The sequence below is a fragment of the Pristiophorus japonicus genome, chromosome 8, assembly GCF_044704955.1.
Source record: "Pristiophorus japonicus isolate sPriJap1 chromosome 8, sPriJap1.hap1, whole genome shotgun sequence".
Classification (NCBI taxonomy): domain Eukaryota; kingdom Metazoa; phylum Chordata; class Chondrichthyes; family Pristiophoridae; genus Pristiophorus; species Pristiophorus japonicus.
This window is the reverse complement of record NC_091984.1, coordinates 195,620,926-195,638,700: the sequence shown is the minus strand read 5'-3', so window position 1 is coordinate 195,638,700 and position 17,775 is coordinate 195,620,926. Positions and strand designations below refer to the sequence as shown.

The 17,775-nt window shown below is 40.3% G+C and overlaps 1 protein-coding gene across 1 annotated transcript; it reads right to left on the bottom strand.

Moving 5' to 3' along the window:
• Window positions 1–1,289: 1,289 nt before the first annotated feature.
• On the bottom strand, window positions 1,290–16,160 carry LOC139268271 (T-box transcription factor TBX5-like). Its single transcript, XM_070886325.1, has 9 exons — window positions 16,141–16,160; window positions 13,462–13,710; window positions 13,030–13,124; window positions 11,470–11,589; window positions 10,722–10,869; window positions 8,700–8,852; window positions 5,045–5,136; window positions 3,575–3,798; window positions 1,290–2,112 (listed from the first exon to the last, which is right to left on the bottom strand). The coding sequence occupies exons 2-9, from the start codon at window positions 13,609–13,611 to the stop codon at window positions 1,526–1,528; spliced, it is 1,569 nt and encodes a 522-aa protein (XP_070742426.1). The 5' UTR covers window positions 13,612–13,710; window positions 16,141–16,160; the 3' UTR covers window positions 1,290–1,525.
• Window positions 16,161–17,775: the final 1,615 nt, after the last annotated feature.

Genomic DNA, 17,775 nt, shown 5'->3' with positions numbered 1-17,775 from the left:
TAAACACCTGTATTGCTCAAAAGTGGAGACAATTAAAACTTTGATGCTAAGAATCATATGATCAAAATATAATACATATATAGCTGTAAATTGTATCTGTATAAAACATTTACTGTATGTGAAACAAAGAATGTCTATGTGTTCTCCATTATTTACATCCACTAATTTTTGCATGTACATACGTTGAATTGGCCCATTGTTATACATCTGGAAATAGGCCTACCAGTTAACATAGTGCACTTTCCCCAAGTTTTCCAATCTTTTCTATGAACAAAGCAAGTAACACCATCCTAAGTTATTTCTGAAGCACAAGGCATATGCCTACATACTGAAGCATATAGTGTCTCCTCAACATCATTCACCTTTTAGGGACTCCAATGAATATCTTATTGTAATCTGGAATTTATTTGCATCTCGGCTATAGTCTCGCTAATGAGGTGGGAGGAGGCAAGATAAATGGTGGAACTATTACAATGTTACTGAAATCCAATTCTTTCTTATAGATAAATTGCATTCTTGCTTATGCCCTTGTTATTACCTTTCATAAAAATGTATTTAAACAGATGTTAGCCATGTTATATTCCTACTTATGCTTTTAGTCATTCAGTATGTGGTTCGGTATCAAATTTTTGTCTTCTAACACTCCTGTGAAGCTCTCGGGACATTTTACTACATTAAAGGTGCTATATAAATACAAGTTGTTGTTGTTGTTGTATTGCTAACTATTCCTTTAACAGTGTAGGAGGGTTTGATTCCCTTCCCTCCACCACCACTGCTGTGCACATAAAACACCTTCAGGTTAGTGTTGACTGGTACTTACTTTGGAAATATTAAAGCTATAAATGTAGTAAAATTTTACATTGTTTACATAAAAAGTGTACTTTACTAATCAGTAGGCTTCATAAACGTTTTGCTTGATATAGTCCACTATAAACCCTGCTGGTAACACTTTGAAATAATTATAAAAGAAATGTAATGGTAACTGCCCAGAGGCACGGTAGTAAGTATTTCCTCCTTTCAGTGATGTGTAGACATGAAGTTGTCAGCATGAGGAAATCCTCCTTCGCTCATTACTCTGCATAACGCCTCTTCACCTATACCATGTGAACTTACGACAACAACAAAACATTAAAGCAAAACTGGTTCAACAAGGGGAACTTTCTGATGAATTGTACACATGCCGATGATGTTTCTTCTGTTTGCATGACAATTATCTTGCAGCTTTCCACTTTACAAATGAAACACCTCAGAAACACTAACTATACAATGCAGAGAAACATCCACCAGATGGAACCCTTCCTTCTTGTTTTCTGCGAATGACCTATTTCAATATCATTCAAATAAAGAGTGGGGGGGAGGAGGGCGGGGAGGGGAAGAATATTTCAACTATATCTCATTTTATAAAGTTTTGTCACTTGAAAATTACAGCCAGTTGTGATAGTTTTTTAAATATTGCTTGAAACAGTGTCCAGCTTCAACAAATGCCAACATTCATGTACGTCAGATCAGCGGGGAGTTCTTCGAATTAGCTGTTTTCAGTCCATTCGGGCACTATGCCCACTCCATGTACTGAGTGGTATTGATGTGGTGAGAGGGTTCTTGACATGCCATGTGGATATAAGTAGTCAGTAGGTTGAAGATTGCTTGCCGACTGGATCCCAGCTTGAGGAGCGCACGGCCGCACTATGGGCTGGTGAGAAACGGAGGTCTGATGCTGAAACATGTTGTGGGTGTCTCCTATCTGTGGAGACGTGTGGTTGGCAACTCCAGCGATGCGGGGCATTAACGGGCCTGAAGTGAAATGTGCTGAGAAGTGTTGGTAGGGCAGTCTGTCCATGGGTTGCATTGCAGTCACTGTGCAGCTGCTGTATGAGGGAACGGTGGCCCAAGTGTTACAATTAATGTCATCGAGGCTGGAGCCGGGATCCGTGCCTGGTGTTGAGCCAGCATACATGCATGCCTGTCGTTGTGCTGAATCAGTCCTATAAGTGGGAGTAAGACTTTGCTGCTGGGAGTAACTTGGGGACCTGTAGAATGGGTCATCTTCCGAAGGGGAGCTTTCTATATATGGCTTCTTGTATGGATGTTCTGTCGAGTTGCAGTCTTCTTCTACTGCTTACATAAATAAATCAAAGTGGAAAAAATTCAATTAATGAAATCACATTAAGAAACAGCAGAGGTATTTATGTATTAGAAAAAACTGCTTTTGTTAGTCAATAAATTTAATGGAAGTGTCCTTATAAACAGTTTACTAGTAATGTTATGTGTGCACATCTCAAGGCCACGTAGGACTTAGTCACCCATCTCTCTATGATCGTCCTAAGGTTGTGGGTTCAAGTTCCACATCAGAGACCTAAGCACATAGGCTAGGCTGACACCCCAGTGCAGTGCTGAGGGAGTACTGCACTGTCAGAGGTGGCATCTTTTGGATGAGGTGTTAAACCAATACCCCATCTGCCCCTCAGGTGGATGTGAAAGATCCCATGCCACTATTTGAAGACGAGCAGGTGAATTCTCAAATGTTCTGACCAATGTTTATCCCTCAACCACTAAAAATTAGATTATCTGGTCATTATCACATTGCTGTTTGTGGGAGCTTGCTATGTGCAAATTGGCTGTCGCGTTTCCTACATTACAACTGCGACTATACTTCAAAAGTACTTCATTGGCTGTAAAGTGTTTTGGTACATCCTGAGGGTGTGAAAGCTGCTATATAAAAGCAAGTGTGCCTTGTTTTCATTCATGGTGCAGATCTGAGCCCATCACCTCCACCCCCACCCCCCTCCCATCACCACCACCACCAACAACACACACACATATACAAACTGGTATTTCATCAGCACTGAATAACAAACTCCCTCCCCCTCCAAAAATAAAATGCTTTCGCATTTTTAAGGCGTTTTTGTTTCACTAAGCATTCAAACTTTGTTAAACAGGCAACACAAATATTCCTGATGTACATAATTCCTTTGCATCTATGTTAGTCAAGAGCTCTATTATTCAAACTCTGGTGCATCATTTTCCGAAAGACATTTTTCCATAAGATATATCACCACAATAGATATCTCTTGCCTTCAGCTTCCATGCAATGAAGTATTACTAAAATGCACTTAAGAGGAAAAAATGTTGACAAGCCCAGGCTGTGTGAGGTGGAGCGCGGATCTGGAAGGTCACATGCGCCTTTCACATCACAGCATTCCATCTTGCCACTGTAACCCCGAGAGTTGTTTATTTTTTGACACTCAAGAGCAGCAGATAACTGGTTATTTAGAGAAGCCACCCACAGGAGAGACAGTTTAGATCTCTCAGTGGGAACTGGAGGCAGATGACCACTTGTCAGTTTCTTTAATAAATCTGTTGCTTCCTCTATAATAGGGCGCTGCGGAGTGCTGCGCTTGCCCTGGTTACTCCAACCGGAAAGCAGCTTATTTCTAATTCTAACATGTACTAAAAATATATCTTTTCGCGATCTAAAATGTGTAGCTGATACTGACATGACACTGGCAGGCAATTCACATTGAAATGGGTCGTAGCCACAGAAGCGTGGAAGTAGAGGCTGAGGGATCTCTCTCACCTTTCCTCTTGGTGCAGTGATAGAGCGGACTCTGCTCCTGGGAGAGTGAATATGGGTTGGGAGGCAGCAGCTCTTGCGTCGAACTGGAAACCCCATTCTCGCACTGATACTGGGAGCTCAGGTTGCCAGACACCGGCAGTATTCGCACCTCTCCACTGAACTGATTCGCAGTAGACCCCACACGTTGTCTGACCGTGCTCCTGGGAACCACAGGGTATTCTTTACTGTAACCATATTGCAAAATGTAAATTCCTTGAAATTCAAGGGCAAAAAACCCGCAACAATTCCATCGATTCTTCCGTCGGGTACTCTCTGGGTTATGGGCCTGACTTACTTGAAATTGTTATTATAGACATATCAAATGCGGCCAATCTTGGCCTTCAGTCAGCATTATGTAGCCCGGAATTGTTATTTGTTATAACATAGTTTAGTAATAAATCTATGTGGCCTAAAGATTTAAATTGTGTATATAATTTTAAAGGGTTTGGGTATTCTCTGACAATCACGATTAAACCATTTAAGCGATTCTGCCTGTTGTTGTGCCCGTTGTCCAATTCTAATTTGCAGGGGCTATCGGGAAGTGTGGGGTGGATAACTGGATAGCTCGTTCAAAGAGCCGGCACACGCACGATGGGCCGAATGACCTCCTTCGGTGCTGTATGATTCTAATTGCCTCAGGAAACGGTCCTGGTCTTGTTCTTTTCGGCCAATGCAACGAATTACAGCTGGCGAACGAGTGTTTGCATCAGGGCTATATTTGGACACGGACTCGCATACAGTGACATCGGACGTCCGATTTGTATCTATGAATAAAAGGATACTTGGATCGGGACTCTGCTCAGAAATTCCGGGCTACATAATGCTGACTGAAGGCCAAGATTGGCCGCATTTGATATGTCTACAATAACAATTTCAAGTAACAGTCAGGCCCATAACCCAGAGAGTCTGTGTATAAAAGATAAGATATATGCTGTATAAAAATACGATATTGGTACAATTTAACTGGAAAGCGGATTTGACTTTCCAAAAATCTGTTTTAACTGTTAGTTGCCTACACAGTAGAAAACAGTTAAAGTCGGGTTTGCGATTTAAAGAGAAACACATATATTTGAATTCCCTCACTAAAACTTCAAAAATACTTAATTGGCTTTAAAGCGTTTTGGGACTTCCTTAGGCCGTGAAAGGCGCTATATAAATGTAAATCCTTTTTATTATTTACAAGGATATTGGTCATCTAATTATTTTTACATGTCGCAAAATCTGAAAGAACGTTGTCCCGACTGAGCCAGCAGTTGTAAAAAAAATCCCCACAGAACTAAAAGTAGCAAATATATGGAACATTTTTCTAAAGTGATGGAATTTTGACTGAAAGTGAAATAGCTAGATTGATCCGAATCAATTTATATCGTATTCCTGACAAAATGTTCTCATTACCTGTTCGAATATTTGATTTGTGTGTGTGTGTCTTACCTTTGCATTCGGGACATTCTGTGCAGCTCCATGTCATCGCTCCCTCGAAATCCCTTTGCAAAAGGGTTATTCTCTATTTTAAGCTGAGTAATCTAAATTAGAAATGTAAACAGCATTAAATCTTTTAGATCACATTTAAATAAAATATTGCAAAACGCGCCCCCGCTTAAACATCCCCTGCTCCCCCTTTGAAACTAACCACAGTGCAAACACGCCTGCTAATTTAGGAATGCATTTTGAAAGTGCCTACCTGGTCCATTCGCTTTTTGGATACTAACTTCACTTACTTTATTATGCAGTTTTGCTGGTGTTCGGAGAAAGTGTGTGATTCCACCCATACTTTCCCAATATAAAAAAAAAACGCCAGCCTAGAGCAGGATTGCACAGAGCTACTTCATTACAGACTTCAATGCAATCCGTCGCAATGCTGTCAGCGGTGTAACTTCAGTCCGTCACCAAGATATGCAAGACTGGGGATGGAATATGTTTTGTGAAGCGGTTTGGTGTTTGCACTGATGAGAAAGTGTCAGTATAACTTGGGAATCGGGTCTGACTCCTGTGGGCACAGAAGGCACACCTGCAGTAGGGCGTCTCAACGCCTTGGAGTTCGACATTGTTGCAGGATAAGTGTAAGCCCTGTTATAACAGTGTCCGAGCTGTCCAGGTGACTTCCTGGGGACTTTACAGAGAAAAACAATAATTTACTGGCACTTCTCTACGCACGTGTGCTCAAAACTCCTTTACAAAAGCAAAATACTGCGGATGCTGGAATCTGGAATAAAAACAGAAAATGCTGGAATTCTCAGCGGGTCAGACAGCATCTGTGAAGAGGAAGCAGAGTTAACGTTTCTGGTCAATGACCCTTCGTCAGAACTCCTTTGTCTGAATTGGTTGGAGGTCGGTTTGGGTTGGCAGTATGGCTCAGGTCTGCCAGCTGAAAGTAGCAGGCTCCAGAAACCGGTCTGAGTCAAGTATTGCTCGTGTAACTGCAGCCCTGGTCAGAATCCAAGTGATTTACTAGTTTCCAATTGAAAATTAAGGTATATAGAACTTGGCGTTTAACAGTCTTTATAATTAGCATATCTGTGACAAATGATTAAAACCCAAACGACTAAAGATGCTATATACCTCGCGAATAATCATTATTTAGTTTGACAAATTGCTAGGTATACGTAAAGCCAGTATTTCACGCGACTAAAATACTTGCAGGGTATGTATTGGACAAATCCGTGACACATCTTATGAAGAAACGCATGTTCAGTTCTGACATTAAAACTTTCCTTGTTTAATGCTTATGCCATGTGCAATTTGTACTGAGGTTTCTGGAAAGTTGAGAGTTTGAAAATTCATTGTGCAACTGCATCAAACGCTAACTGAGATTTTCCGGGCGGATCCAACCAACTTGTTCATTGTGTGCAATCTTGCCAATAATACTCCTCAGTCTATCTCCAAATCTCAGAACTTTCTGCTTAAATTGAATAGTTTGGCGGTGGCCGTGAAATAAGCTCGTCGGTGCATGTACAGAAATGCAGGGTGATACATCGCGGAGACTCGCTATCTCAGGGTGTAAACATACCCTGGTCAACTGAAGGAATTTCGTGTAGAAATTATATTATGCAACATGAGGCAAAAAGACAACTTCCATTTTATAAAATACTTTACATTCCAATCTTATTGGTTGATAGCATTACAACAGTTACTACACTCCAAACATACTTCATTGGCTTTGAGGCGTCCGGTGGTCGTGAAAGGCGCTATATAAATCCAAGTCTGTTTTTTCTTTTTTAGTGAATAATAAGTTTGGATTTCGTGCCTCAAGCAATACTCGCATTATTTTAGACAATTGTATATTTGAAAACAACACGCCATGTATCTAATAAAACGTCATTACATAGAATATTTATAATGGATTTTCGTTCGTGTTATTTTCGCTGAATATATGAAAATATCATCTTTTAAACGCGCGTTACAAATATGTAGTCTGCCGATCTGATCATTTTATGTTAATGTTATATAATTATACAAGTCACTTTCAAAGTATTAAAGAAACACAAATGAAACCAAAACTTGACTTTATACATCTTTAAGTGCTCATGTTTAATTTATATGATTAACATATTACAAATGTAATGAGCACAAAGCTTTAAAATGTAGTGCGATCATTTGAGAAACAATTCCAGTGTGTGTGTGTGATGAAAGCGTCCTGCTGTGTACTGCATATTTGGAAGAAGTGTCACACTAAGCCCAAGTTTAGACGTTAGGTGACTTCGGGTAGACGGATTTCCTGGGGAAACTGGGCATTCAAATAGTGTGTCCTAAAGAGTTAAAAAGACGGCTAAATTATTATACTTCTGCAGTTGAGTGCCTTCCTTAATGAAGTCTATATTAATTATTGCCCCAGCACAATTATACAATCATTTGTTCAACATGCTGACGTTTATGTCCCGTTTTCAGATAATTGGAAATATGTACGCTTTTATGAAGCAGACACTGGCACAGTTAACCCTCAATGAAACTCGAGTAACTCTAAAGTAAAGTCTTCAAACCCCCCAAAAGACCACTTGTTGTCACCGTTTTATAAAAGTTAAATATTTTCAAAAAATCTTCACTCAAAATAAAATGTACGATCCCAGAAAAAAAATATTGATCGCTTCAGTCCAAAATACCCAAGTCTGATGTTACAAAACTTTGATGAGACTTCAGGATCTCACAACCTTTTTTTCATTAAAAATGATAAATGTTGGTTCCGTTTCGCGTTTCGTGAACTGCAGGTTAGGGTTCTGCTTTGATTTTTGGTTGAAAAGTTAAACGGATTCCGACTTCGAGCCTCAATCGGAGCAAATGTTTGTCGGAGTTCCAGGACTTTAACTATTAATTGTTTAAACGGTTAGGTGACAGCTATTGAGCGGGGCTCTAAAATAAAGGGTCCCTCTGAGCGTTAAATGCCATAGACCAATAGCGATTGTTGATCTATGAAACTGTAACCCTCAACTAATTCCACAACTGGCGTTAATTCAATAGAGGCGGAAATTAAAAATTAGACTAGACTTGCCATATGTGTCGAATTATTAAAATATCCCCTTAAAGTGCCCCCACCTCAAACCTAAGAGACCGGATGCATATAATGAAAATGAACCGCAAATGCTGGAAGTCTGAAATAAAAGCATAAAATGTTCAAAATATACTACGGGTCCATTGGCATCTGAAAAGAGAAAAGACAGTTTAAGATTTTGGACGAGTTAATTATTAGTCTGAACCTTTGTGCAAAATAGTTTGCCCAGTGTTAAGCTATTTTATTTTTTCAGATGCTGGCGAATTGCATTAATATGCTGTTCAATACACCACTATAGTTGTGATCTTTAAATCTTCGAATAGGCGGATGATCGTCCGTAAAATTAACAGGTAAAGCACAGTTCTAAATCTGTACTTAACTGTTTACAATGTGACCCAGTAACAAGGGAAACCTGGAGGCTTATAAAATGCAACCTGTCGGTAATGCAGTCCAAGTCCCCGGTGGCCTGGTTATCAGTAAGGACATGGTCCTTAATGTTGCATCTATTCTCAAACAGTGCGTTGAAACAAGCAATTGAAATGACGGAGGTGTAAGTGAGCGAATGGGTTCTGCGCGCTTCAAACTCACTCGGTAAAGTCTCACCTTGTGGTTCTGGTACGACGTCACGGCGATAAAGGCGGTTTCAGAGAAAACGTGGGTGCAGAATGCGGTGTTTTTGGAACCGAATCCGTTATTTTCGTCGGCCTTAACGATGTGCAGCCTGGGCTGGTATTTGTGCATCGAGTTTAGAATAATCTACACAAGAAAAAAACAAATGCGGTTATTCTTCCCCTCCATCAAAACTGTTTCAGATCCACGTTCGCAATTTTTTGTCAACTTGATTGTGGGGAGTTTGCTTTAACGGGAATGTTGAACTTTGGATTCAACACATCACGAGGACAGGAGCATTAACTGGTGCAGACGAATGGAAATGTATGTACTTTTATGACTCAACTGGACCTATATTTGAAAGCCAAGAAAGGTTTAACGCGCCTGCCTCCTCGTTTTCTCCCTCCCCACCTCCACATTATTCCTGATCCGAATTGTAACACATTGCAGTCAACATTCGCAAATTGTCGGGAATCCGTGCGGATTTCCGCAGTGTGCGGGCGCACCTTCCTAATCTCCCGCCTTTCGCCTTATGGGGACGTGCTTCGTTGTATTTTAGAATTTTTAAGACACAATTTTAGTTGCAAGTATCTTGTGATCTCAAAGTGGCTCTCTGAAGTCTTTCTCCAATTATTCCAAGATCGTAAAGATTGTTGGTGAGGAGGGGGGTAGGGTTGGCAGGGAATCTGGCGACAGAAAGACGCTGCCTGTCCCGCCATCGCAGACCCTGCAAGTCATCTCTACTCCGAGTCGCTCTCATCCGCCAAGCTTAGTGAAATTGCTTTGACAGTCCCGTAAGCCCTAGACATCAGTGGTGAACGATCTAATGATTTTTAATTTCATTACATCCCGCTTAATTGAGAGGCTAGCAGTACTGGTTTCATCTAGCAATTTGTTAAATGAATTTCTCATTGTTGTCTCTCCATTCGTTTGTTTAGAGGTTTTTGCATTCGCCGCCTTTCCACAGTAGGGAAGGTTGCCCTTGGCCGGGCTTGCATCCATCGCAAGGCAGTTTCCAAGGCTACCGTTACCCAACGGAGGCCGTAATGTCTGACAAACACAGCCCCCTATTCTGGTAGACAAATCACATAGAACCTTTGCAAAACTGTTAAAGTCGACGATGATTTCTATTCGTGAGCTGCTTCTGTTTGCTAACCTGTATTCCTATCTCGGGATAAAACTCGTAAATAATACAGATCCTGCTGCCATTGCGGGCCAGCATGTCATGTGTTCTTTTAAAGTATTTATTTTACATTTCAAATGCAGGAATTGAACGCATTCTACAATCCCCCAAAAAATCACAATGCTATCAGAGGATTTCAATTGGGCCCCAGAACTTAAAATACAAAAAAATAATTGGACCTTATTGCCGCGACACATATATGGTACATTGGACAGGATTCGAAAGCTTGGGTCGGCAAAGGCAGTAACACGTGTGCCTTCTCCCATAATGCCCTTATTGTTGATGTCATGGCAGACCCCACCTCCCACAATGCACTGCATCACAATGAGGCAATATGCAATCAAGGCCATCAATTCCAGGTGGAGAGAAAGGTTCAATTCTCAGCTCGTGTTTGCAAACCATTGCATTCCTGATGCATCGCTAAAAAAAAACATTCACCCGCCCCACCACCACCGCAGTTGAAATAGCAACCTTGTCAATGACCACTTCTAATAAGTAACATGAGAAAAGCAACAGCAAACATTCACGTTACACTACATGTTCTACCAGTGCACAACGCGACGACCAGCTCACCTCACAACTTTCTGATTAACCCTTAGCAGTCCACCGCACCAGTTAAATTATTCACTGCAAAACGCAGACGTTCTGTTTTATTTTAAGTACCAGCCAGTTTGACTAAATTTGGTTTTAGGGCCATCCGTTTCGATAACACTTAGCATTAAGTTTGCCAAGACTGCTCGACTAAAAATGCTGCAAGTTTTTCAGACAATTTGAGTTCTTCGACAGTTAATGGAAAGAAATAGAATTTCACATAAAAGTAACTAAGCACTTACGTGCCCGAAGGGGTCTAGGTGGTTATTGGTAAGTTTGAGTTTTTGGAAGGAAACTAACTGTCTCATCCAATGCGCCCCGGTGGCAGGTGAATCTGGGTGAACGTACAGCCTGCCTGGCATTGCAGGCTCTGCTTTCCCCGTCACAGACCTTGGGAAAATAAAGCATTGAAAATGTTCAGATTACTCGAAGCTAAACTGCAACAATTTGCCATCAGTCCAAGCAACGGATTTAGACTTGGCGCACAAACGATGTTACATAAATAGCATTGCCATTAATAAAACAGGTGCCATTCTCTCTGCATATTGTATACATGTTGAAACCCAAACTCTGAATCTATATTGCACAGTGGACGCTAGGAAGCGAGGTGTTCCAGATACTTAGAACTAACTGCGGGAAAGAAAAACCCGTGGTGTATTGTAATTATTCTGTTCTCAAATCTCTTTGCATGAATTAACAAATTTTTATGCAATATGATCAGTATTGAATAATACAATCGACACCTGCCGTTTAGAAGAGGCCACTCATTTATCAACACAGTGTGCTCTTCATACACCGTGTACAGGAGGGTGATCCTATACGCTCCATACCACACCGATACGGCTTTTAAATGGCTAAACATTGGCATCTCAGCAATTAATGAACTCTGTTACCGTGATAACCTGAAACCATTCAGGTCAACCGCCATTGATTGTTTTTTTGTTTGTTATAAATTTGACGAAGCATATACAAATAATGCACAGCACTTGCCATTTATTATCAGCGAACTTGTAACGGTGATCGTCCGCTGGCACAATGTCCATTAGAAGGATGTATTTTGTCTTCGGATTTAACCCGGTCACCTTTACTTTGTAACTAGGAAACATGCGCCTGAAAAGAAAGAGAGACTAAACCCTTCTTGTACAAGAATAATGTGTACAAAACGCTCACTTTGGAAAATATTAATATCGAGCACTTTCAGAAAAAAAGCTGTCTCAATGCTTAGTATTTACTGACAATTTATTTTATTTTGAATAAACTAGGTAACATTAGGAAGACAAATTGATAGAGAAGTTATTGTTCAATCTGAAGAAGACATAACACGATCTGTAACTCATGTACATAGTAAACACGGAGTATAACAGCTGCGATTAAACAGGCGGCAGTAATGCACCAAGTAACTCACACAGACATGGCTTCGATCATGTAACATGCATACAAAGCCTGTTGTTTCGTCCCTTTGCATCTAGAAGTGGCTGTTGTTTTGTAAATGCTAACCGTGTTTACAAAATACTTGAGAAAAATAATCTGAATCTGATTTTAGTCAGCAAGAAGCCGCACTAGGAGGAAACTAAAGAGCTTTTAAATGGAATAGCTGCATTTGTTGTCTCGCCGAATTATCGAGGAGCAGCGTGAATATATGTAGATCTTTATAAATATTTATCATTCGTTCAGCGTGTGGGATGAAAATGAAAGCCCAAGAGGGAACATGTTGTCTGCTTGCAAAAATAAATCTTGTAAAGGCAGAGTAATAAAGTAGGCATTACGTTAACTCTTAAAAACTATGAAATACTGTACTACATAAGCCTTCTCAGGTATCTCACATCGCCGTCGTCCTGCCTTCCTCTTTCAATTTGCAACTCTTTGACTTATTTGGAATATTACTGTGTAAATGTATTTTAAAATATAAACAAGACAAAAGTGCGGATATTTGGCACTTCGAAACGTTAAAATCAATTGAATGCAAGTAAATAATTGCGAAGAGCAGATTATGTCATCTAATTAATATATTTTATTAATTCGAGTCTGTATCTTCCTTAAAATACGTTTCCGTGTAATTTTGTAAAAGCTCGAGCAACTTATGATGACCCTTTGAACTATAGTTTCCAAAAACAATCTAAGGATAGCCATTGTTAGGTAAAATGTGCGTTTTCGCGGCTATTATTGAAAGCTTTTATTTACATTCCATAAAATGTATTTTTCTTGGCTGTTACATCATGGCTGACAGGCTCTGCTCTTGCCAGTCACTTTAAATACTTCACATTAAAAATTGATTAATCTGAGCCTGTTTAATGTGGAGCACTGAAGTTATTATCTATCTATTAAATTCCCCTCTTTAGAAACACTTAAGGATTTCCCTTTGGGACAGAACAGATTTTGTACAGACAAAGAGCTTTGGATCATTACGAAGTTTAATCAAAATAATATTTCCAAGTCCATTTTAGATGATGGCCGTGTTGTGAGCACGATCACGCTAAGTTGTAATTGTAAACAGTAACGGTAACAGTTATTATTGCAGCATTGCGTTTCGGTATATTGCCACTCCCTTACCTTCCTGCTTTAGTAATGATCATCTCAGTCCCGACTTCATGAAATTTTAACCATAATTCTCGTTCATGCAAGTAAACCTTGATTCCTTCCATACCCTATAACAAGTGAAGATTGTAATTAATATGATTACTCTTAGAATTAGATGTAGCAGCAAAATAAATGCAATCCAACCTGCTAATGCAGTGATTTCTAATTATAATTGCGTCTAATTACTGATCAGAGATATTCTAAGTAATAGCCCAAAAGTGTGGAACAAGTAACGGGATTAACCAATCAGGCCTCTGCGTACACCAGCACCAATAAAGGTGTCAGAGATACATTTATAGACATTTACATGCAACACCTAAGTTGTTACTCGTGTTAAGCAATAACATGCACTTACTATGTTGTACTGCACATGGTTTTGTCAGTGTAGGGGTGTCTGAGACCAACCTGTTGAGTATATGTAGCTTGCTGTGGGGAGGGGGGTTTGCTGGCGGCTCCGAGCTGGCTGTCCTGCTTACTTTCAGATGAATGCTCCTTGGGCTCCGACTCGCTGTGTGTTGTTGCTGGCAGCCCGAAGCCTTCCTCAGTCTCCGCCATATTTCGCCGCACAATTCTTGCAAAAGGGGCACCAAAACTCAAGCACGGCGAGCTGAATGTTATCGACTTGTAACAACCATCACACAGCACAGCTCCCGCCTAACAAATTTACAAAAACAAGCTTAGACGACTCCAAAAGAAAAAAAAGGAGGGAGAGAGGGGAAGGAGAGGTGAAACAGCCTCAACAATAACAATTTTCTAACCCGAGGTACTAAACTAGGTATTACAGAATGCAGGCCTTTTATATTAAGTTATGGAAAATTGAGGGGGGGGCGGGGGGAACAAGATAATGCCAATCTTAGCTGACTCCAAAAGATAAATGAGGTATTCACGAAATTCGTCTGGACTTCTGGAAAGAGTAATAAAGATAAGATTCCAGGCTGCTTTTGAGCAACCGTTTGATTGGAGTATAAGCACCAATTACATTTCCTCCACTTTACAGACCCGTGTTTGTGCGTTATACCCAACTTCTTCCATTGGTTTCTATGCCTTGTTAAAGTGCCGGTAGCTTGCGACATGAGCCCGAGGTTGCGACCGTCTTATTACAATGACTATTGTTTCTTTGACTCTTGTGAGTACTTTTAATCACTCGCGGTGCACCCAGAGTTAGGAAACGACTGAGCACGTGATCGCGGTAATAATACGTGTAGTTTTCGAAAGTGTGTGGCCTACAGAAAATCAAATTACTGTGGATTACACTATCTTTTCGAAATATGACAAAGTTCTAAGATCCAAAATGCAAAACTACTCAGTTTATTGTTTTTAACTTTCCCCCTAAAAAAATAACTGTTATGATAACAACCACATATTCGATGGTCTATTTTATCCTGCTATGGTGTAAAAATTAAGTCAATTGTTGTATTACTTAAACACTGTTAGCTACCTTCATTTGAGAACCCAGCTGATTTACCAATTTCTCACCACCTCTTGGTGCCTTATTTCCTATGCTCAGAAAATCCTTCACTAGTAAAAGGTGTAAAAATAATACCTGGGGTTTATAGCACAACTGAAACACAAAACACGTACAATGTAAATCATACATGTTTTCGCTAGATTGTTTAAAGGCTTGCTAATATACTCTATAAACAGAAACAATTTAAATACACAATAGCATTTAATACTTCCACACCAACTCCAATTAAACTAGGCCTCTGCTGATAACACGCACACGTTCAGTGATGAGGATTAGAACTTGAAAATATATGGATCAGAATGAACCTAGCTTTGCGACCTATTAATGCGTTCATGATATTTGTGTATATTAAAATTATATGTCGTCGGCTCAGAGCGCTGTCTGATATTTTAATGATTAATTGTTTACCTAAATATATAGTACCGGAATCACGTTGAAATTAGAATATTTTACGCAACTGTAAGTGTTCTTAATATTGCTTGAATGCTGAATTATAAATTCCCCTTAATTTTGTATTTGTGTTTTGTTTTAATTTAGGAGACTATAATGCTCTCGGGTCTTCAGACTGTGGACTTTAAGCATTGCATGCGTTTTAAGCATTGGAATACTGTTAGAAATAATTTACACCAATCCTGAAACACAGCGTGTGTATGTGTATCTTGCAAAACGTCATCATTAGATATTTTATTTCGGTGTGTTATTAATGCATTACATGTTTTAAAAATAATGCAATCGATATTTAAGAGGAAATTCGAAGTATTTAAAAATATATTTAGCTGTTCCTTTTTAGCGTGAGATTGGATATTTTACGTACCTGAAAAGGCATTTTAAAGCAATATTATAAAGATAGAGCGATGACGATAACCAATGCTGCTCTGTGAGGGGAGCACTGGACTTCCATACAGCAGTTTTGCTTTAAAAATGGATACTTGCTTTACAAGCTATTGTAATTGTCCTATATCTAATGTGAACACATCACTGTTATATGTCTCAGTTCAAACTCCAGCAGAATAGGTTACTGAATCCAGGAAATGAATTGTTTTCAAAGTTTCTCAGTCGGGTGGAAGGCGAAAGGAAAGTACTTCTGACAATATTAGTACATGTTTTTTAAATGAAATAAATTAGAAATCTTCAATATTGATTAGCGGTCTACCCAAATTAGACTATATTTCGTACTAAACATTCCCAATTTTACTTGAATTATTGACATTGAAGTTTTGTGTAAATTCGGAGAGCACTGGATGGTCGGTGTGTATCCTTCTGTACAGATAGGCCGCGACACAGTGTGTGAGTGTGTTTGTGTAAATATACACTGCCCAGTGGTCAGTGTCCATCATTAGCGTTCTGGTTACACTTTTGTACACGCTGAATGTTTTCGATACCGATCAATAGATGGCCAGCTCTTTACATTTCGCAAAGACTCGCCTACTGTCATTTTCAACAACGCGAAATGCTGCCTTTGTTTAATTTTCCACGTAGGCCCCGTTATTCGCTGATGAACGCTTCAATAAAGAGCGATCGCTGTCTCGCAAACACAGATGCACACAACACGCGCGCAAGCAAAAAGCAAAAACGCAAAGCATGAAGGTCAACCCGAAGAAGGAATAGCAATTTACCTTCCGATCTCTCCACAGTGAAGGGGTATTTATACAATCCTTCTCAATCGCTGTCTTCCCTGGTTAGGCACAGCACACATCCCAGGCTGAACAATCCATAGATCTCCAGAGGTGCTGCACTCCTCCAAACACTTCCAGGTTGCTAGTCGCGCAAGGGGGTTCCCGAGAAAAAGATAAGGCCTTATCGGACTGTTTGGGGCATCTAGCCGCAAAAAACTCGCCGTTCAGAGTGCAAGTGGTCAAGGAGTTCCCCCATAAGGTAGGTTTGGTGGGTGCTGAGTGTGTGTAATATAGGAAATGCGCGCACATCCAGAGGAGCGCGCTGACTGGAGTGACGTGGGGAGCCGTTCGTGCTCTCAAAGTGCTGAGCGCCTGTCCAACCAGCGCTGATCCACACAGAGCGACTCATCCCAGACCCCCCAGCATCCTGGCAGCTCAAGCACAGCACAAAGACACTATGAAACTCAGCAGCACCCCAACCATCCATCTTGGTCCATTTTTTTGAACCAAACCGCAACTCGCACCTACCGCCCCGACTTCCCCCCCCCCCCTCCCACCCCCTTCTTCACCCCTCAAAAAAAAACAAGAGACCTTTCACCACAGACTGGACCTAAAGATCACATTGAAAAAAACTTCACTGAGCGCCGTGAAATGCAAATCCGATTCCCCTTTTAGGTTGTAGATAACTTCGCAGTTCACCGTGACGCTATCCAGATGGGAGAAACAGAAATCAAGAAAGTAACAAGCCTGTCTGAAGAAGCAAGTATTGAGATACAGTACTGAGTACTTTCGTGGTTTTAGTATTTGTCAGAGGTTGGGGGGCGGGGGAGAATTGTATGTGTAGTTTATGTTTTGCAACTTGAAACCTAGGAGATTAAGCTCGGTGTTACCGTATTCTATAAATTATTGCTGGGGCACTCCAGTTTAAATACAAACAATTTTCACTTTGATTAAAGCAAGCAAGCGCCATTCGAGTTTGCAGGATTGTTTTCACCTTGATTTTAGGGTGTCATTGAATAAATCAGGGTCTGCTGAATGGCGTGCTGTCGCATTCTACACTCTGAAAATACCCAGATTGGGAACTATATTTTTGATAAGAAAATGGGTCCTGTACCTTGCCATGTTTCTTAATAACGTAGGTACCAAATATTTTACATTTGAATTTCATACACGTTCCTTGGTGGCTTTTAGAATACACGACACATTAATAATGTTTCTGCTAAAGTAATGTGTATTTGTAAAATGTCCGGACCTTTTTTCTAAATCTAACTTTCATCGGTGGAAAATCATACCTAACAACCAGCGACACATATCAGTGTCACTGTTACATGCACATTTAGTAATGTCGTGCAGCCATTACTGTGAAGCTCACAGCGGCTGACTGTAGGGAGATACAGAATATTATGGAAATACCATAATGCAGAACTCGCCACATATTTGAATGTAAACAGGAGAACAATTCTGACCCAAATCACCGTAATTTAGCATATGTACTGCCCAGAGAAACCTCGCATAAGTAGATTTGCCGGGGCACATATACGTAACGTGACGAATAAAGATTTCCATTATCCTTCCTAATATTTGGCAGTGCTATTTAAGCTGACTTCGCCTACCCCACGTATTTACCTTACCAGT